Raw genomic sequence first — 21,829 nt, forward strand, 5'->3', positions numbered from 1 at the left:
CCAAGTTTGGGCAGTTATGAATTAAGCTGCTATAACATCCATGTACAGGTTTTTATGTGCATGTAAGCTTTCAACTCCTTTGAGTAAATAAATATCAAAGAGCAGGCTTTCTGGATTGTACAGTATGTTTACTTTTGTAAGAAACCACAAAACTGTCTTCCAAAGTGGCTGTGCTATTCTGCATTCTTATCAGCAATAAATGAAAGCTCCTGTGCTCCACGACCTTGTCAGCATTTGGTGTTGTCAGTGATCAGCGTTTGGCCAATCTAATGGGTGTGCGGTGGTACCTCATTGTTGTTTTAATTTTCATTTCCCTGATAACATGTGACTTGGGGCACCTTTAGTCATCTGGAGAAATGTCTGTTAAGATCTGTTTTTTAATCATTATTTGTTTTCTTATTGTTTAATTTTCCGAGGTCTTTGTATTTTGGATAACAGTTCGTTTTTAAAACCACTGGTTTATTTCTTCTGTGAATGACTTTAAGGAATGAAGAATTCATGTTAAATATCTTTTCCTCTGTGACTTTTTTCTAAGTATCCTGCATTAGCTTCCTGTGGCTGCAAGGTAACACTCTCACAATCCTGCAGCTGGGACCCTGCTCTTCCAGTGGAGTCAGTTGCATCATTTGAAAATGCCAGCTCTAAAACAACCCTAAAAGACTTAATTAGTCAATAATTGATGATTCTGTCAATAATTTGGCTCCCCCTTGTTCAGAAGCAAGAATAGCCTACGTGGCCACTTCCTCCTCCTTCATTTATCCTGTTATAGATACAGGGCGCTTAAGGAAAGCATCATTTCTCCAAATAAGCAAAAGCCAGAGGATACTCCATGGATTGTTCAGCACGTTTATGTCCTCCTGACCTATTTGCCCCTTGATAACTGAGCCGTCTCCATGCGTTATAATTACATCAAAATCCCTCTCTGAAGCTGTTTGTTCTTTATCCCCAAAGTCACCTATTAACAGGCACTCCACATTTGCATAGATGGCATTTAATACAGAGGAAGTGAAGAATGCCAAGGAAGGTGATAGAAAAAGAGGGTTCCTGCTTCACTTCTATTAAGAAATGCAAATTTCCTAAAAATAGTAGATGGCTTCATTTTATAGAGTTGAACATGATGGACTCAGAAGTCATTCCATGGGGTTAATTTAGCGAACAATGGCTGCAATATTCTTTGGTGTTACTATATTTTTATTGGCTGGTAATGAGGGTAATGCAGAAGCCATCATACTTGCTGGTACATTCCCAATAAATGTGTGGGAAGCACATTCTTGTCCCATGTCAGTTTCTTGTTTTTCTTTTTTTATTGTGGTTGCTTATTTACTTACAGTCCAAGGTCCCTTTTCTTGCAACCAAAGTCTACTGATAGAAAGAGGATATTACAGGAAAACTAGAGCATTACACTGAGTATAAATTCAAGTACAGAGTAGAGGAAGAGAAATTTCCATGAAGAACAAGTAGATGATTAAGGGAAAATGTCATTACATACAATAACTATCTGGCCCAATACTAGATGAATATGACTGAGTTAAGACTACAAATAACTTCCATCTGTGTCAATTCACAGTTTTAAAAAACTGTAATATCTAGCCCTGGCCAGTGTGGCTCAGTGGTATAGTGTCTCAGTGGCTCATACCTGGGTTGCAGGTTTGTTCCTGGGCCCCGACTGGGGTGCGTGTGGGAGGCAACCAATCAATGTGTCTTTCTCACATCGATGTTTCTCCCTCCCTTACACTCTTTCTAAAAATCATGGGGGAAATATCTTCAGGTGAAGATTAACAAAAAACAAAAACAAACAAAAATACCCAACAACACCACACCGCTGTGATATCCAGAAACAAATGTAAATAATATTTCAAATTAACTGATAACAAAGCAAAACATAAAAGCCACCCTGAAAACTGGAAGTGCCTGCAGTTAACCCCAAGTGAGATGAATGCGAAACCTAATGTCTTTTAACCCTGAGAACTGGACTTACCTATTTTTTCTTTTGGATTGAAGTGCTGTGATATTAAAACCTCCACTTACATGGTACTTGATAGTATTGATGCTTTCCCCCTAATCTCATTTGATCTTTACCAAAAAACCAAATAGGAAGTATGATTATTATTCTCATTTTTTAAAACCGAGGCTCAGAATGGCTAAGTGATTTGCCCAAAGCCACAGGACTCGAATGTGATGGAAGTGGGCTGACTCCCAAGTCAGCTGGCTTGAAGGTAAATTCTATTATTTCTATTTGGCCATCACAGCTGCAATTTTTCTTTTCATTTGATTCCTTTCACATGTAAAACTGATGTCGCTGGGGAAAAACCCCCTCTATTCAAAGGTTGTTTCTCTGAACATTTTTTTAAAACAAATCAAGAGTAATGCCTGAGTTTATTTAACACTTAATCGCTGCACATTTCCGTGCAAAACAAAAACATCAACCTACCCTTTTACGGAGTTTTTCTGCAGCATCAAGTTCAGCTTTAATAGTCTTATCAAATTTATTTAATAGTTTAGGCTTCTTTTTCTTAACTGAAAGAAAACAGAGGTTTTATTTTTCATTTTACTTTTGTCTAGAAATAGTTATTAAGAATAGTAATTTATAAGTAGTGAGAAAGCTGGTGTTGGTCCCAATGCTACACCTGCATGAGCAGGCTCACGGCTGGTTCACCTTCCCACCCCCAGTGCGACACAGACTTCCCTTATACGCTCCAAGGTGTTGTCAGGGACTGTGTGAATATTGGTATGGCTAGTTTCTGGAATGAAAATGGTAGTTATTTCTAAACGCCTATGAAAAACTTGTTGGCTAAGTGCAAAAGGCTGCTTAAAACCATGTTTTAGTATATCTACAATGTTTCCGATCTTCAGTCCATCCTTCAGCCAGTGACCATCCATGTTCCCCAAAAAGCTTTGTGCCATTTCTGATGCTACTTTGCCCAAATTAAATAGCCTGCTCCTTACGGTTGTCAGATGAAAATATGTCCATCCTTCAACATCTAGCTCAAAACCACACTCCTTCTGAAGTTTCTCTGCCTATCATTCATGCAAGTGCTCTCTCTCTCTCTCTCTCTCTTCCTTGCTCCACTCCCCCAACTGAAGTCCGAAGCACTCTTGCTTCTCGCATACGACTTTTATTATAATAATTTGCACACTCATCTTTGTCCCCTTCAAAACCATAAGCTCCTGCAGAGTGACTCCAGATCTTAGAACAAAGTGAGCTTCCTCGTGCTTCCTTAGCATGAAGGGACAGCCAGCAGGTGAGAGTGGGTCCTGCCGGTGCACACACAGCCGTGCCTGTGGATTGAACAGCTATCAAAGGTTCCTGGGAGCCCAGAGGAAACAGTCCTGACTGAGGGCACGCGAGAGTGACAAGGGTGAAACCTTAACGGGGAAGTTGGATGTTCCCGACAGAGAAGGGGACAGGTGGTGAGAAATGGGGAGAAGAGGGAGGGACAGAGAGAAATGAGAATAATCTGAAGATAACTACTTCAAAGTTCTGACATTAAACTACAAGTTCAATTACTTCTGCTCTATCCGGTTACAGAGGAGGAGGGATTCTCCTTCCCAAGGTTACCTGCTCCACAGGCACACCTGCCCACTGCCTCTACCTCTTCCCTGAATGTCTCCGCTCTCAGGCTCTCTTCTGAGCCCCTCTCATCATTTAATAGTGCAGAAGCCTCTGCTGTCTTAAAGCAAACCAACCAACAAGCGAGGCAAACCTCAGCCTACCCTCTTCCACTTGCTGTCCTTTCTTTCTCCTCCCTTCACGCCTGCCTCCCTCTCAACCCACAATGCTCCCCAAACACATGGGCAAAAGCAAGTCTTCCAGAAAGAAGGGGAGCTCAGTACTTAAGTCAGATGGCAGGGCTCCGAGTCTAAGCTATGTCATGTTCTAGCTATGTGACCTAAGTCAAGCTGGCACTAAACTTTTGAGACTCTCATTTTCCTAATCTATAAATGTGGGTAATGGTTTGAGAATTAAGTTGATATTGTCCATGAGCAAATAAAACAGCACAGTGCCTGGCATATAGTAAGTGCTCCTTACCTGAGAGCTATAATGCCTATGGCCTTATCTACACCTTCATTTGTTTTCTTTTCCTATCCTACCTGACCCGATCCCTCTGCAGCATCTGACACATGGACTCGTCCCTCCTTCCTGAAATGGTCCCTCTCCTTGACTTCCATGTTGCCCACTCTCCTCAGTGGCTCCTGCCCTCTGCTGATTCCTGGGATCGTATGCTCTTCAGGGTCAGTCTCCAGCACTCTAAAGGGGTTTACCTGCTTAATTTCTAAACTGAGTTGCAAATTAACTAGTTCACTTTATCCTGCATTACAAAAATCATAAATCCAAGTGCCTATAATTTCTGGCACAGGTATCTCATGTTCAGTAGGTCAGAAATGGAACTCACTATTCCTCACAAACCTTTCTTATATTTACCCTATTTCAGAGACTAGTTCCATCATTACCTGGTTATCCAAATCACAAGTAAAATAGGGCAAAGAAGAACATGTAGAAGTATCCACGTAGAAGACTGAATGAAATTGGTTTTTTTTGTGGTTTGTTTTTTGTGTGTGTTGGGTTTTTTGGGGGTTTTTTTGCATTTCCTCTGTCTTACAGCAAACGAGTCGTGATACCCAGAGCTTTACATATGTCTCCTTTTATTCTCTCAACTTCCCAGATACAGAAAATTTAACTTCTCAGATATGGCCCTTGAGGATCCAAAAGGGCCCATCCCTTTGTAACCCCCTCTCTCCTCTACCAGGAGGAAGGGCACACTTACTTCCTACCAGCACTAAAGAAGGGATGTTTCCGGGAAACTCCGCCTCTAGCTCCTCCCCACAGTATCTGATTACTGAGTTGGGGGGAGGGGCAAGCTTGTGTGGCTGAGTGCCATCCCCCTTCTTCATCCTAGGAGCAAACACCAGGCGCTGAGCACCCTACAGGGAGGGGCGCCCACACAGGAGAGGCAGAGCTGTTCTGTGCTGCCTGGAGGGGCAAGCATGTCTATTTTTAGAGGTCAATATTAAGAAACCCGTTATTCCTGCTCATCATAGACATAGCCCCATCCTTTAAATCAGCTCTCATCAGTAATTAAACTGACCCTTTGATCGCCTTTCCTTTATTTCATTCCTTGGGAATTTCTAAAGTTGCTATGCCTTCCTGTTTATTCCGCCTTCCTCTTCTCCCCTTCCTGAACCCTCAGGCCCTCTAGTGTTGAAAAATATAAGTGCCTAACGCAGAGGCTGAAAAATAGGGGATACTGGGCCTTTTCAACTGTGTGTCATTACATGTTAGCATGCACGCCGAGGATATGGAAAATGAAGTGACTTTTGACTGAGATATGGGTTTATAGGATGGGAGCAATCTCGTCCTCTCAGCACTGGCTCATGTCTCTCAATTGTGCATTTTGGTTTTGCAGGAGAGTCTGTCAGCAGTGCCAACAGGATCAGGGGAGCCTGGGTGTATCTGAGGGTTTTACTGCTAGCATCATCCGTTTCCCCAAATACATTTCCCATGCTATAAGTTAAAGTTAACTATTTATAAGGGGGGGGGAAAGACTGTTGACAGTTCAGGACATCCAAAATAGTCAACATTACAATAATATGCCAGCTAAACAGCCAGACTGGATCTTAGTGTCAAAATATTTCAATTTCATCACAAAAATAGGCCAAATATTAAAAATTTCAAAGCACCCGTTACCAAGAAATTACTGTGGGGAGCTGGCACGGCCATGGCATACTCAGCCCCAGGGCGCCTTATGTGCCACGCCAGCTCAGCCTGGTTCAGTGACCCTGAGTGGGGGGGTGAAAGGATTGAGAAAGGACAGACAAGAGAATGAGAGCTGGGTCTCGGTGGGACGCTGTTCCCGGATGAGGAGACAGCGCCAGCACCCACAAGCCTTGTCTTTATTTTATAGCAGATGCCATGAGCAAAGTAGGGGCGTGATCAAGTTGTTTACAGCATTTTCGTGAGTTTCAACCAGCTGTGGGCAAACTACAGCCAGCGGGCCGGATCCAGCCCATTTGAAATGAATAAAACTAAAAAAAAAAAAAAAAAGACCGTACCCTTTTATGTAATGATGTTTACTTTGAATTTATATTAGTTCACACAAACACTCCATCCATGCTTTTGTTCCGGCCCTCCGGTCCAGTTTAAGAACCCATTGTGGCCCTCGAGTCAAAAAGTTTGCCCACCCCTGGTTTCAACCCTACTCAACTACATGCACCTGAACTCTAGCGCAAGGCACATGGGGTCACGTGTTCGGACCATAGGCTCAAGCTTACAACCATAGCTGTTGGCTATAATTGTGCTGGGAGGGCCCTGCCCTCCAGCTGGGACTTGCACGTGGCAATGAGAGGACCCTGTCCTTTCATTAGTTCGAGACTTGAACCTGGCCAAAACACTGTACCGCGCCCCATAAATTACTGTCCCATCTTTTCATATATCTTCCTATTTAATAGCTCCTAAGATTGCCCCTTTCTCCAAAATTCAAGTTTTGTCCTATCATGACTGTTTTAATTTTTCAATGTATAAAAAGCCCAAGGCAATTTTTTCTCACAAAAACACACAGATCTTTTCTTCTTGTTCTGGGAGGAACGTGGTCCTACTGCTGAAACGACAAAAGGTTCCCATGGTTGTGACGGGACCAGGGAGAACTCTCTCAAGTTCTTTAAGCCTCAATTTTCTTATGTACAAATGACTAGTTCTATTAAGGTCTCTTTGAACTGGGAAACCCTGTGCTTCTAATTTTCAGTTGATTTAAAGCATGTTAATAATATTTCAAAGTAGACCTAGAGGGTACTGGAATGGATTGTTAATTTTTTAGCTGTAGATTTTAAAAAATGGTTTAGGAGGAAGCTGTCTATGTTATATTAAACTTTGTCTTTTAAAAATCACTGCCATTACAAGTATTTTATCCTTTTCCAAAAGTGTAAAGAATGGGGGGAAATGACTGGCTGCATTTGAAACCCTTACTTCCCTTGCCATGCCATGAATTGAGACATTAAGAGTAAATAAGGAGGAAAATAAGAGTAATTAAAGGCATGAGAAAAGCACTAATGACCCTTAGATTATATAAAAATTAATGGTGATTCCCTTTCATTTCAACTTAGTTCAGGAAGAGGGGGATTTTATATCATGGTGCACGGGGAGAAGTGGTCCACCAACAAAAAGTCTTTGCATTACTATGTCCTGACCCATTCCACTGAAGAGAGCGATGAAAATGGCAGTGTCTACCACCGGGGACAGAAAGGCAACAATTCCCCATCTGCCGGAAGCCAGTTCCAGCATGTCATAATTGCAAGAATTTCATCAAAAGGTTGATGGAACTTGGGGACTCAACAAGGGCTCAGTCACATATGTTATCGCCTGTTGGGACCGGCTCAGGGCATTTCCCCAAACCTGAAAAGAATGATTGCTTGCTGCCAGACAGCTGAGGCCATTTCAATCTACCTGTTATTGCCTCCTACTGGCCAAACACCTGAACAGCCGTAGGCAAATTCTTCCAATCTGACAATGGCTTCTGTACCTAACCCTACCCTTTGAAGTGTATATCTCCACCTTGCCTTAGGACAATTTGTGTTAATAAACAGCAAGGGGTCCTGAGACAAGGAGATCTTAGTTTCTTTAAGCCAGGCTCCTCTGATCCCCAAATGCCTTTCAAAATTATATTTCGTCTCTGGACTCTTTATTAAGTTACACACAGCCCTTCTCCAGATTGCTGAACCCTTCTAGATGCTGGAATAAGAACCCCAGCACCCATCCTCTCCCTGCTTCCCATCTGACTCCATGCTCACTGTCCTGAGGATCTTTCTGACACAATCTGTCCATGTATCCCTACCACTTAAAATACACCCATGGGCCCCCTGAACATACCAAATGAACGAAATTCCTTACAATGCCATCCGAGCAATCCTGCTCCCAGCTGCCTACCCGAGAGAAATGAAAACATACGGCCACACACACACTCCTACATGCATGTGCACCACAGCACTGTTCATACAGCCAGAAGTAGAGAAAACCCAAATGTCCATCAACGGGTGAATGGACAGGCAATGTGTGCTGTAGCAATACAATGGAATAGCACTCAGCCATCATTCGAATACATGCAACCACAAGACTACATCTCAAATGTATTATATTAGGTGAACAAGGCCAAATTCAAACAGCTACTGACTGGATGATTTTATAGAGTATTTTGGAAAAAGGAAAGCTGTCGGGGAAGGAAACAGATAAATGGTTTCAGAGCCTGGGAGGTGGGGAAAGGGGCTGACTACAAAAGGTACAAGAGAATCTGGGGGTCACAAAGTTCCAGATCATAACTGTGGTGGAGAAATCGATGTCTCTGTGCACTGCACACTTGGACACATACAGTCTGGATTAACTTTATGTAAATTCCACCTCAAGAACAACTTAACAAAAAATGTTGTAAGAAGAGAAAAGACACATGATTCCCAACAAAGACTCTCATTATAGGCACAGCAGTATGAAAAGTATTTGGGCATAATCACATCATACTTTAAAAATAAAATTCGATCTGGCTTTTAGCACCCTTCCCCACCATGTACCTACTGGGAGGCAATTCAAACTCAACCAGGCTTAAGAGGCTCTCCGCTGCACACAAAAAAAGAAAGAAGTTTTTTACTGCAAAGTTCAGCGAATTTTAATAGGACAGAAACACGTCAGAGAACTTGCTTTTCTGTCCTGAATCACTGCTTAATGCCTTGTCAGATTATTTGCTGGTAACCAGAGATAACATTTATTGATCACTTACTCTACTAGACATGTGTAGGCCACTCAGACTGCGCCAACTGTAAACAGTAGGAGCTAAGACTGGAGCTTGGGGTTGTCTCGACACCAGCATCCACGCTTTTGACCCTTTTGTAGTATCTCTGGCATCTGGCTCCGAAGAAACCAGGGTGCCCACAAGGGCTTTGAGAGTGCCAACAGAGTGGAATGAAGTATCAATATAAGCATTATGTTGAATACAGGAAGCAGCTAAACTTTGTACTATTTGTGTCAAAGGATAAAGGTAGTTAAATAACCAGAGTAATTTCCCTTCATTTTGTGTCTCAAGGACCCATTGTCTACACATTACACAGAGTCACCCTGGTTTAGCAGGGCGATCACAGGGTGCAGAGTCTGGAGGCCAGGGTGCGAGCCTCAGCTCTATCTTCTCAGGCAACCTGTTCAAGCTCATTTCCGTGAGATGGGGATACTCTGTGACCCCCACCCACCAAGCACAAAGGAGCATAGAAGATGTAAGTGCTAATCATGACTCCCATCTACAATACCTTATGTTCACTTCATTTAAAACTCCGCTCTTTAAATAGATGTGAATGACACACCTTATTAGCAAATCTTTGAGAAATTATTAATAAGATACCAGATTTGCTTTATGGTCAAATATTTCCTTGGCAGATATTCTGGGCAACTAATAACTGTGGCACACTATTCCTCTTGCCCATCTGTATTTCCTGAGTCAACGAAGGACCAAGGAGCTATGAGATTACACTATACTTCCTTCACTCCCCAAACCCTACTGTTTTCAAGCAGAACCCCATAAAATATAAAATACTGCTTTTTTTTTTTTTTAAGTAATCTAAACAGCAAAATGATTTAAGGGAAGGAAAATAAGACCAAAATAAGATATTGAAGAAAAACGTGCTCTATATATGAGATGCAGCCTGAAGCTGACATAACATGCAATGCTTCATTGCAATGTTATGCATGTTAATTAAGAGTTAACCCAAATAGCCCAGGCCAGTTTGGTTCAGTAGAAAGAGCATCGGCCTGCGAACTGAAGGGTCCTGGGTTCGATTCCAGACAAGGGCACATACTTCCTTTGCAGGCTTAGTCAGGGAGTGTGCAGGAGGCGACCAATCAATGTGTGTCTCACACCCATGTTTCTCTCTCTGTCTCCTCCCCCCCTCCCCCACTCTCTAAAAATCAATGGAAAAATATCCTCCGGTAAGGTTTAACCAACAAAGAGAGTTATCCCAAGGAGACCCACCACATATTTTAATCTTCCTATATTAGAACTGTAAGCTCATTTTGCTTTTCTTTTAAAAAAATCAATGGTAAGTTTCAATATTAGAAAAAAAATCTCTAAATTTGTCTGGCAGTGAGGAAATCTACAAATGAAGACAAATGATAAAAAAGAAGGAAACAACAGTGCAAAACATTCAAAACTTCAAGAGTCCAGCACCAGCATTTTTGATGACATTTTGCCTGCTGGGTCCAGGGAAAGCACGCCTCATCTTCCAGGGCTCCTCGAGGCACAAGCAGGGGGTGCGGGCAGAAGAAACCCTCAGTTCTTTGCTCTTCATTTGAAAGTGGGAACTGTGCACGGCATCCCATTGCTGTGCTTCACGCTGGGGTCTGGCCGAAACCGCTCTCATACGGAGGAAGCCATGCCGTTTGCTCCCGAGACCCCCAACCAACAGCCAGCTGTGGGCATTCGCCCGGCAGGAGTCTGTATTATTACTGTGAGAATGGGAAATTAATGTGTTTGGCCCAAAAAGAACCACGTCTGAGGCTACGTCCCCTAGTGCTACCTACCGTGAAGGTAGAGTCCTGGGAGCCGAGGTAAAGGTGGGCAGCTCTGGGGAGATCCTCTTACCTGCCGGCCGTGGCCGTGACCGCACACTGGCGGGAAGCTGGATGGCGCGCCCTTCCTTTGCCTCCTACAGCCGGGGAATCATGGGTTTCTGTGCTCCTCAGAATTAAATATCAGCTACACACCAGCAGGATTCAATATTCAAAGCTTAATCCCAACAGTTAACATAAATATTTTTCAGCTGAGAGACGCTAATACAACCCAGTAAACATTGTCTAAAGGGCAATTGTTTTCATCTGCCCCCTCTATTGAACTAATGTGGGATTCAGCTGAGAGCAGTCCATGGAGCCAGCAAGTATTCCAGTTTATTAAATGTAGTCCGCTGTGTCCCCATAGGCTTATTTCAATAAATTATACATCACTCCCCTCTTAGAGTAATAATCCTATAACAGATGTGGCCCCATATGTTATATTGGAAATTTCAGAGGCACTAAGTGATGTGTTTTCTGTACATAACAAAACTGCTTCCGGCCCCAGGCTGACCAACAGCTGCTTCCAACATTGTGAATTCCATCTCCACGTGCACGGTTGTTCCACGAGGGAAGAGCCTCCTTCCCCAAATTTTATTTTAGATGTAATTCTAACCATCTTGGTCTTCTGGTTCTCTAGCCCTTAACTTATTACAAGTAACAACTTAGAGGAGTGAGGGTTGCTTGAATCAGATATACACTGAGCAGCAAGAAGTAAAAGCTGAGAGACTAAAGTAAGGCAAAAGCCAACAGAAACAAACGCAGCTCAAACAGTATTGAAATATGGGGCAAGCGGTGTAGAGGTAAACAGCGCTACGCACTGCAAGAGCCCCGAAAGGCATCGCTGCACAATAACTGATGCTCGTGAAGATGGGCGTTACTGCCCTGGCCGGGTTTCATTCCCAGTCAGGGCACACACCACAGCTGTGGGTTCGATGCCTGGTCAGGGCAGTTAAGGGAGGCAACCAATCAATGTTCCCCTCTCACATCGATATCTCTCTCCATTCCTCTCTCTAAAGAGGAATGTCCTCAGGTGAGTATTTTAAAAAGGGAGGGGGGCATTACTGTCTCCAACACCAAGAAAAGTTAAATTCTGTGCAGCATACAATTTAAAAGGTGGATGGAGATGCATAAAAAGTATCTTAGAAAAGTACCTACCAAATTCTTTCAATTTTGTTTAAATAGTGTTTAAAGGTATTTAAAGTCATCTTTAAGTATCTGCTCCTATGCAATGTTGATTTCCCAGTAATGTCAAGTAAAACAATAATTTACAAGCCTCATTGTATATCACAATTACCAGGGGAACCTGAAACAAAATGGACATTCCCAAGCACCATCAAATAAGAACCATGGTGGGAGGGACAATTTTGCTCTGCAATATCTCATATTTATCTGAAGATTAGTATACATTATAGAAATAAGTAATTTAGGTATTTGTAAGCTTAGTTCTAATAGTACCTCTTTTCTTTGCATGTTCAGATGTCAATAAGGATCTATATGTTTAGTGTTTGTTAGCATTGATATTGGCTGGTTTTGTTGGTTATATCTTTTAAGACATAAGTTATATGTCATTCATATTTTTTTAGACATTATCTAAGATTTCACCAAATCCAAGTGGAAATTTTTAAATACAAGCTGACCATTGCAAAGAAGAAAATCCCAAAGTGTCTCCCTGTGTGATAAAAATAAAAAACTGAGATGACAGAATTTGTAGGAGTGGTAGTAGACACAGTAAGATGACCAATGAGCAACCTGACAGTAAAGATTTGGGTCTCTGGGGAATAAGAAATAGTTGAGTCACTTGAGGGATAGCAGAATGATAAAGTGACAGATAAACTATTTTGTATACTTGAACAAATAGAAAATACCAGCTTTTCTTTGCAAACAAATGTGAATATGTGTCAGTAACAGAGACATAAATCTATAATTATATATATTGAAAAATAAAGCCATTGCTTTTATGTAAAAGAAATAGTGGATATAAAAATAAAGAAGAGGGGATGTTATCTTCAAATACTAAGGTTGAGAGCATACTTTAAAAACAAAATCTCTTTTCTAAATATTTCCATATCATATGTGGAACAATGGTTTAGATTTAGAAGTTAATGTATGTTAGATAATGAAGGGCATGATTCCTGAGAGCAAATTTTTAAATTCAGTAATAAAAAGAAAATTCTAAATGTAGACAGGAAGAATAGACATATTATATATGGGGAAACAAAAATAAGGATAATAACAGATTTCTTATTAGAAAAAAATAGGAGAGAGTAGAGCAATATTTTTTAAGTACTCATAGAAAAAATTTTAACTGAGAATTCTATAACCAGTAAAATTATCTCTGAAAACAAAGAAGAATTAAAGGCTGTTTCAGTCAGACAAAAGCTGAAAGAATTCATCACCAAGTGGCCTGCATTATAATATATATTAAGTGACATCCTTCAGGCAGGAGGCAAATGATACCAATTGGGACTACAGATCTCTATACACAAAAATGTAAGGACTGGCAATGGTAACTATATGGGTTAATATATTTTCTTTCTTATTATTTAAATATCTCTAAAAGATAACTAGTTTAAATAAAATAATTATTTCATTTAATAATTATATGTTGTTATAAAATAACAACATACTATAGGCCTTAGAGTAAAAGTAAAATGTATGACAAAATTAACAAATGTGGACAGGAAATGTAGAAATATATTATTGTAAGGATCTATATAGTATAAGTGAAGTAGTATGATATTGCTTGAAGGTAGAATGTAGGCTGTAAACCCTAAACAATCAATAAAGTAACAAAACAAAGAGTTATGTAGCTAATAACCCAATAAAGAAGATAAAATTATAAAAATGATTCAATTACTCCAAAAGAAGGCAGAGAAAGAGAAAAAACACAATAAGAGATGTAACAGATAGAAAACATACAGCAAAAGATAGATTTAAATATAATCAAATCAATAATTACACGAAATATAAATATCCAATTAAATAGTACAATTAAAAGCCAAATAATTTTAGTTTGAATGAAAAAGACCCAACTATATGCTGACTACAAATAATACACTTGAAATATAAAGTCACAAATTAAAAGCAAATGGAAGAAAAATGGTATGCCAGAAAAATAATACCAAAAGTAAGCTGGAGCACCTATATTACTATCAAATTACATCTGAGTGCAAAGAATATTATCAGTGGTAAAAAAGATTATTTCATAATGATAGAGGAGTCAATTCATTAAGACAATATAATAATCTAAGTGTTTATGCACCTAGTAACAGAGTTTCAAAATCATTAATCAAAACCTAACAGAACTGTAAAGAGAATAGAAAAATCAAAAGTCTCTCAGAGATTAAGACACTGCTCACTCAATAACTGATAGAACAGAGAGAATATCAGCAAGGACATAAAAACACTTGAATAAAAGTATGAGCCAACTTGACTTATATTTCTAGAACACTACCCCCAACAATAGCAAAATACACATCTTTGCGAGAGCATTTTCCAAGCTTCCACAAAGAAACTGGAAAATAAAGAGTAAATTAAACCTAAAGTAGTAGAAGAAAACAAACACAATAGAGATCAGAGCAGATATCAATAGCTTAGAAAGCAGAAAAATAACAAATTAATACAACTAAAGTTGATTTTGAGATAAGACAAATAAACTGATAAAACCCCAACCAACTGATCAGGAAAAGAACAAGACATAAATAACAACATCAGGAATGAGTTAGGTGGTTCACTGCAGATTCTTCATTAAAAGGATAAGAGAATATTATGAACACCATTATGCCAATTAATTCAACAAATCGGACAAATAGACACAATTATTGAAAGACACAAATGACTGAAGGTTACTCAAAAAGAAATAACCTTACTATTTTATAACAATTAAAGGAATTGAACTTGTAATTTAAAACTTCCCACAAAAGAATTCTAAGTCCAGTCATTTTCACCAAACATGTAAGGAAAAAATAATGCATAATACATAAATTCTTGAAGAGAAAAAATTACTACCCAACTCATTCTATGACATCAGCATTACTATGAAACCAAAACCAGGCAAAGACAGATACCCAGAAAGAAAACACAGACTTTCCTTATGAATAGACATGTAAAAAATTCTAAACAAAATTTTTGCAAATTAGATCCAACAACATATATAAAGGATAATGAATCATGAGGTTTAGCTCAGGAATGCACACAGTTGGTTTAATATTTGAAAATCAGTGTAATTTATCATATTAATACCATTAAAAATGAAGACAAAAATCATTTCAGAAACAGCCTTTGACTGAATCCAAAAACTCTCAACAATGTAGAAACAGAAAGAAACTTTCTCAATCTGATAAAGAGTATCTATGACAAATCTACAGCTGACATCATACTTATCAATGAAAGAACAGGAACAAGACAAAGATGTCTCCTTGTAAGTTCTGTTCAACATGCTTCTGGAGGCGCTAACCACTGAATAAGGCAAGAAACAGAAAAAGAAAGAAAAAGCATCCAGATAGGAAACAAAGACGTAAAACCTTCTTTATTTAGAGGTGACATAAACATCTTTGCCGAAAATGTGATATAAGCTACCAGAAAGCTACTGGAATGCATAAGCCCATTTAGCAAGGCTCCAGGATACAAGATCAATAAAGAAAAGTCATTTTCTCTCCAATAAATGCTAGTAACAAACATCAAGAAATTGAAGTTATAAAGTAATACCACTTACATTCACATCCCAAAATACTTAGGGATAAATCTGACAAAAGTCATAGAAGACCTGAACATAAAAAAACTACAAAACAACGCTAACATAAAATATAAAAGACCCTACATGGAGAGACATGTCATGTTCATAGATAAGCAGACTCAACATAATACAGATCTCAATTCTCCCCAAATAAGTAAATTGAGTCTATGCAATTACAGTCAAAATCCCAGCAGGCTTCTTTATTTGGTAGAAATTAACAAACTAATTTTAAAATTCATATGGAAATACAGAGGACCACTACTATAGCCAAAACAACTGTGAAAATATGAACAAAGTTTGAAGACTAATATTCTGTGGTTTTAAGGCTTATTATAAACTACAATAATCAAGACAAAGGCAATTCAAAGGAAAAAAAATAATCTTTCCAACGAATTCCACTGGAATAATAAAATATCCGTATTTAAAACACGAACTGCCATCTACACATTTACCACATACAAAAAACAATTCAAAATGGAACACAAACCTAAAACCATAATTCTTACCAAAAAAATAATAAGAGGAAAGCTTTGTGACCTTGGGTTAGGCAAAAATCTCTTAGGTAAAACTCCAAGAGCACCATCCATAAAAAAACAAATTCATATATTGGACTTCATTAAAATTTTTTAAAAATCTTCAGAAGCTACTGCCTATTAAGAAAATAAAAAGACAAGCCAGAAGCTGAAAGAAACTATTTGTAAGTTGTTTATGCGATAAAAGTGTTATAAAAATCCTATACAATACTAGGTGTACCAGTTAATAATGTGGATTTTTATCAAGAGATGGAGTTACACATCTACTAATAAAAGAGAAACATGGTAATTGGCGTATGACCGCTACCCTTTTCATTGGCTAATCAGCGAGATATGCAAATTAACTGTCAGCCAAGATGGCGGCCGGCAGCCAGGCAGCTTGAAACTAGCATGAGGCTTGCTTGCCTCAGTGAAGGAGGATCCTTGGAGGAAACCAACGTTCCCCGCCTGCGGCTGCAGGCCTCTGAGCAGGCAGTTTAAGAAACATTGTAACAAATACCGCCGGACTTCAGCCAGCAGATTCGCAACATTGTAAGCAAAGGCCAGAAACCTACTTTCAGCCGCGGAGGCCTAAGAGCTGGAGTCAAGCCTCAAGGTAAAGCTGGCCCAGAATAAAAAAGAAAAAAAGAAAAAAAGGAACGGTTGGGAACTTCAGTCACTCCCAGCCTGAAAACAGCCCTCAGCCCCTCACCCAGACTGGCCAGGCACCCCAGTGGGGACCCCCACCCTGATCCAGGACACCCTTCAGGGCAAACCAGCCAGCCCCACCCATGCACCAGGCCTCTACCCTATATAGTAAAAGGGTAATATGCCTCCCGGCACCGGGATCAGCGTGACAGGGGGCAGCGCCCAAACCCCCTGATCACCCTTCAGCTCTGTGTGTGACAGAGGGCAGGGCCCCAACCCCCTGAGCAGCCCTGCTCTGTGTGCCTGATAGGGGGGAGCTCCCCAACCCCCCCCCCCCACAGGCCCTGCTCTGTGTGTGATGGGGTAGAGCCATAACCTTCCCATCGGCCCTGCCCTGAGTGTGAGAGTGGCGACGCCCCAACCCCCTGATCGGCCCTGCTCTGTGGGTGATAGAGGGCGCTGCCCCAACCCCCTGATGGGCCCTGCTCTGTGTGTGACGGGGGCAGCGCCCCAACCCCCTGATTGGCCCTGCTCTGTGTGTGACAGGGGGTGGCGCCGCAACCTCCCCATTGACCCTGCCTCGAGTGTGACAGGGGACAGTGCCCCAACCCCCCAATTGGCCCTACCCTGAGCGTGACTGAGGGTGGCATCACAACCTCCCAATCTGCCCTGCTCTGTGCATGATGGGGCGGTGCCCCAACTCCCCAATTGGCCCTGCTCTGAGCCCGACCAGGGGCTGCACCTAGGGATTGGGCCTGCCCTCTGCCACCCGGGAGCAGGCCTAAGCAAGCCAGCAGGCCATTATCTCCCGAGGAGTCCCAGACTGCGAGAGGGCACAGGCCAGGCTGAGGGACCCCCCCCCCCCCCACGAGTGCACAAATTTTTGTGCATCGGGACTCTAGTATGTTGATAAATATGCGATTTGATGGAGTTACGCATGTTGATATATATGTCAAATTTGCTGAAGGTGTTAACATCATAGATATTTTTATGCTTAAAAATGTCAAATTTTGTGCCAAAAAAAAGAGCATTTGCAGGAAGTTTTAATTCATCACTTCATTTTGAAGAAAAAGTTATCGTATTCTTTGGGAAGCTTATGGTGAACATGCTCCATCTTAAGATACTTGTGAACGCTGGTTTAAATGCTTTAAAAGTGAGGATTTCGATGCGAAAGACAAAGAACGCCCAGGTCAACCGAAAAAGTTTGAAGACCAACAATTACAAGCATTATTGGATGAAGATGAGTGTCAAACTCAAAAACAACTTGTAGAAAGATTAAACATTGCTCAGCAAACAATTTCTGATCATTTACAAGCAATGGGAAAGATTTTAAAGGAAGGAAAATGGGTGCCACAGTAACTGAAGGAAAGACAAATGGAAAACCAAAAAGTCATCAGTAAAATGTTGCTTCAACGGCACGAAAGAAAGTCTTTTTTGCATCAAACTGTGACTGGCGATGAAAAGTGGATTTATTTTGAGAAACCCAAATGCACAAAATCATGGGTTGATCCAGGTCAACCATCAACATCGACTGCAAGGCCAAATTGCTTTGGAAAGAAGACAATGCTCTGCGTTTGGTGTGTTATGAGCTTCTAAAACCAGGTGAAACCGTTAACACTGATTGCTACTGAAAACAAATAATCAATTTGAACCACACTTTGATCATGAAAAGACCAGAATGTGCCAGAAGACAGGGCAAAGTAATTTTGCTTCATGATGACGCACCATCACACACTTCAAAACCAGTTAAAGACACGTTAAAAGATCTTGCCTGGGAAGTATTAACCCACCCGCTGTATCCACCAGACCTTGCTCCTTCAGATTACCACTTGTTCCAATTGATGACACACGCATTTTCTGAGCAGCACTTCAAAATGTATGAAGAAGTGGAAAATTGGGTATCTGAATGGTTTGTCTCAAAACAAGGAAAGTTCTATAGGGATGGTATCCACAAATTACCTAAAGATGGGGGAAATGTGTAGCTAGCGATGGACATTACTTTGAATAAAGCACTTTTGATGTTTCTCTTAAAATTATCGTGTTTTCTTTGATTACAAAATCCACCATTATTACCCGCCATTATTAACTGGTACACCTAGTAAAAGGCTAATATGCAAATTTTCCACTCAACTGGAGTTCAACCAGGAATTTGGTCAGGGGGTGGGGCTGGCCAGCCAACTGCCTGAGACCTGCCCCCGCCCCCGGCCAGTCCCACCCCCAATAGCCCCCCACCCCCACCCCGATTGGGAGCAGGGCCGGCAGGACCCCATCCATGCACAAATTTGTGCACTGGGCCTCTAGTAATATATGAAGAATTCCTAAAATTCAATAAAAAAACTAACAGCCCAATATAAAAGGGTGTAGGAAAATGTGAGCAGACACTTCACCAAAGAAGAAATAAGAATGAGACTTAAGTTCATGAACAGGTGCTCAACATCATTTGTCACTAGGGAAATGCAAATTAAGGCCAAAATGAGATACCACTACATATCTATTAGCAAGGTTAAAATTAGAAAGACTGACCATACTAACTGTTGGTAAGGATGTGGAAGAACTAGAACTGTGGTGTAGCTGGTGGTTTAAATGAGTGGCTGACCATAGCCTGAGGTTGGGAAGGTTCTCTTGCCGGGAGTGCGAATACATGGAAAGGCAAGGAGTAACAGTATAGTGACTACAAGAATCAGAGGCGAGGCTACCACAGGCTGAGGGAGTGGCGATGCAGGGACAGAATGAAATTCTTGACTAAGTGAAATGACTAAATTTTGGGGGTGGGTGGAGTGGGGGAGACTTAAACATAAAATTCCTAGAAATAATTTGAAAATATCAAAAACATTTTAATTTCTTATCAGTAAAACTTACATTCAGATAAACCTGTTTTCATTTGAATAAAAATACATGTTAATTTCATTATGTTTATAGACTATCTTGTCTTTTAACAAAGCACTACTGGTCATACTGTCATTTAGAAGGTGATGACATTCTAAAACAGCACAGATTATGGTCAGCTCCCAAGATATGACACATGTTGTGATTCTTTCTATGAATAATATGCAACTTATTTTTATGCAACAGCACACCACATGTTTTGGGTTTTAACAGATGGCAAACTCTTTTTAGCAGGGTTTTAAACTTGCACACTGGGCGTGAAAATATTTGTACAGTAAACGCTTCAGCTGGTCCTATGTTCGGACAAGTTTAATTAAAGAAGGAGATACCAATGGCACAATCAAGCAGGGTCCTGGGAGGACGCAGGATCTTGCTTCCTTGCTGAACACATTGTTTACCCCAGCAATTTAAAGCATCCACAGAAATTAACGGGACTATTGAGTTTTATAATAAATCCCTTAAGCATTTAGCGTGGGGTTTTTTGTGTGTGTTTTTTGGAAGCTGTTTCAAACCCAGTGTTAATAAAGCTTTAACATCCAAGGTAGAAGGAAAGCATAACTTACTCTTTAATGAGATGCCACTACCAGGATTGCTCAAATAGCTCTCCAATACGCACACACCTCATTCGGCTTATGAATGGATGTTCATGTCCCACCTACAAACACTTTCTAGGGCAACATCCCTGAAGAATCAGTATTCTCCTCTTGCTCTTAAGATGTTAAATATAGTGGATGGTTATGAGGAGTGAATTTATCAAATTCATCCAGAGCCTCTTAGAAAAGAAACATATACAAACCAATAGTAATAAGCAGCATCTGGATTTGGGGTTTGCATATATTTTATGTAAAATAATAATACGAGGAAAAGTAATGATTATATTGCTCATATCTGTATAGCATGGCAAAGAGAAATGGTCACCCGGTCTACACAAAAACTCCATTTCTGTATTTTACACATGAAAAAAAGCAAAGCACCAAAAGGCTAAGAGACTTATTCAAGATCAAGTAGCAAATAAGAAGCTCAAGGCCAAATGGCAAGTAGGATTTGGAAGAGACATAATAATAGGACCCCTTTCACTATGCACAATTTTCAAGTGCGGATCAACTGATCAGTAAGAGGAATTTAAACGAGGAACATGTTCATGAATAGGAAGAAAAATAGATGGTGGCTACTTTAAAGGCAGACACAGACTAAACAATACCCATAGCTCCAAATTTCCTATAGTGTTATTACAGCCTCAAGCTCCAATCAGTACACCCAGTCACGCACTTTCATCTAAAAACAAAACAGATGAGCCAGTTTTGCTCAGTGGATAGAACATCAGACTGCAGACTGAAGGGTCCCGGGTTCAATTCCTGTCAAGGGTCCCAGGTAGCAGGCTCGATCCCCAGTGGGGGGCATGCAGAAGGCAGCCAATCAATGATTCTCTCTCATCATTGATGTTTCTATCTCTCTCTCCTTCTTCCTTCCTCTCTGAAATCAATAAAACTATGTTAAAATAGATACATACATAAATAAGTAAAAAATAAAAACAAAACAGATCAAACAAAAAACTTGGTCTAAGATGATTGACCAAGAGTGAGTGCCAATGCATTGAGTATATTTGATACTTATTATTTGTCTAAAAAACACTTTAAAAATATTCTTCATTTTGCCTGGCTGGCATGGCTCAGTGGTTGAGTGTCTATCTATGAACCAGGAGGTCATGGTGTTAGTGTAAATTCCTGGTCAGGGCACATGCCCAGGTTGCAATCTCGATCCCCAATGGGAGGCATGCAGGAGGCATCTGATCAATGATTCTCTCTCATCATTGATGTTTCTACCTCTCTCTCTTTCTCCTTTCCTCTTTGAAATAAATAAAAATATATTTAAACAAAAACTAAATTTTTAAAAAAAATCCTCATTTTTTTCCCTAACTAGTCTCTCCACTCATGTTTTCTAATCACAAAGAAATACTCCAGGAAGTGCAGTGTTGAGCTATTATCAAACGTCTCAGGGGGTAGGAGACAATATGCCTCTGGCCTCCTTCCTCGCTGCACAGAGGTAAGCGATTAATGGCACACATCGCATGCCCTGCTGGGTCCTATCTGCTTCACTCTCGTGACTGTCTACGAGGGCCATGAGAAATACACTGCTGAGACATGCACGTGGCAGCAGTTAAAAAAAGCAAGATGCGGTATGAATCCAAGTGACAGGGCACGGAAATAAAAAGCTCACCTAAGTTCATTGGTTTTATGGGGAAGCTATAATTTGCAATTAATGCTATTTCCACCTTATGACTTGCTGAATGACATTACTAATAACATCACTAATATGGTGACATAAATGCACAGAGAAGTCAGTGATCCTTGGGAGAGAGGAGCCAAATTTCAATGAAGCATCAAAATCAAAGTTAGCACCTGAAATACACCTTTATCAAATCTTAGCTCTTATGGAAAGCATATCAATTAAAGGCTCCATGCTGTATAAGTA

At 40.5% G+C, this 21,829-nt stretch overlaps 1 protein-coding gene across 11 annotated transcripts in view; it reads right to left on the bottom strand.

Moving 5' to 3' along the window:
- Positions 1-21,829, bottom strand: part of ASPH (aspartate beta-hydroxylase) — a 179,666-nt gene that overhangs the window by 52,788 nt on the left and 105,049 nt on the right. For all 11 annotated transcript variants that reach the window (XR_004972490.1, XR_004972491.1, XM_036338338.1 and 8 more), the window contains one exon: positions 2,432-2,517. Coding sequence is in view for 9 of the 11 variants with exons in the window: in XM_036338338.1 (XP_036194231.1) it covers positions 2,432-2,517 (86 nt within the window). In the remaining 2 variants the exon portion in view is untranslated. The remainder of the gene's footprint in view (positions 1-2,431; positions 2,518-21,829) is intronic.

The sequence above is a fragment of the Myotis myotis genome, unplaced genomic scaffold, assembly GCF_014108235.1.
Source record: "Myotis myotis isolate mMyoMyo1 unplaced genomic scaffold, mMyoMyo1.p scaffold_m19_p_16, whole genome shotgun sequence".
NCBI classification, from domain to species: Eukaryota; Metazoa; Chordata; class Mammalia; order Chiroptera; family Vespertilionidae; genus Myotis; species Myotis myotis.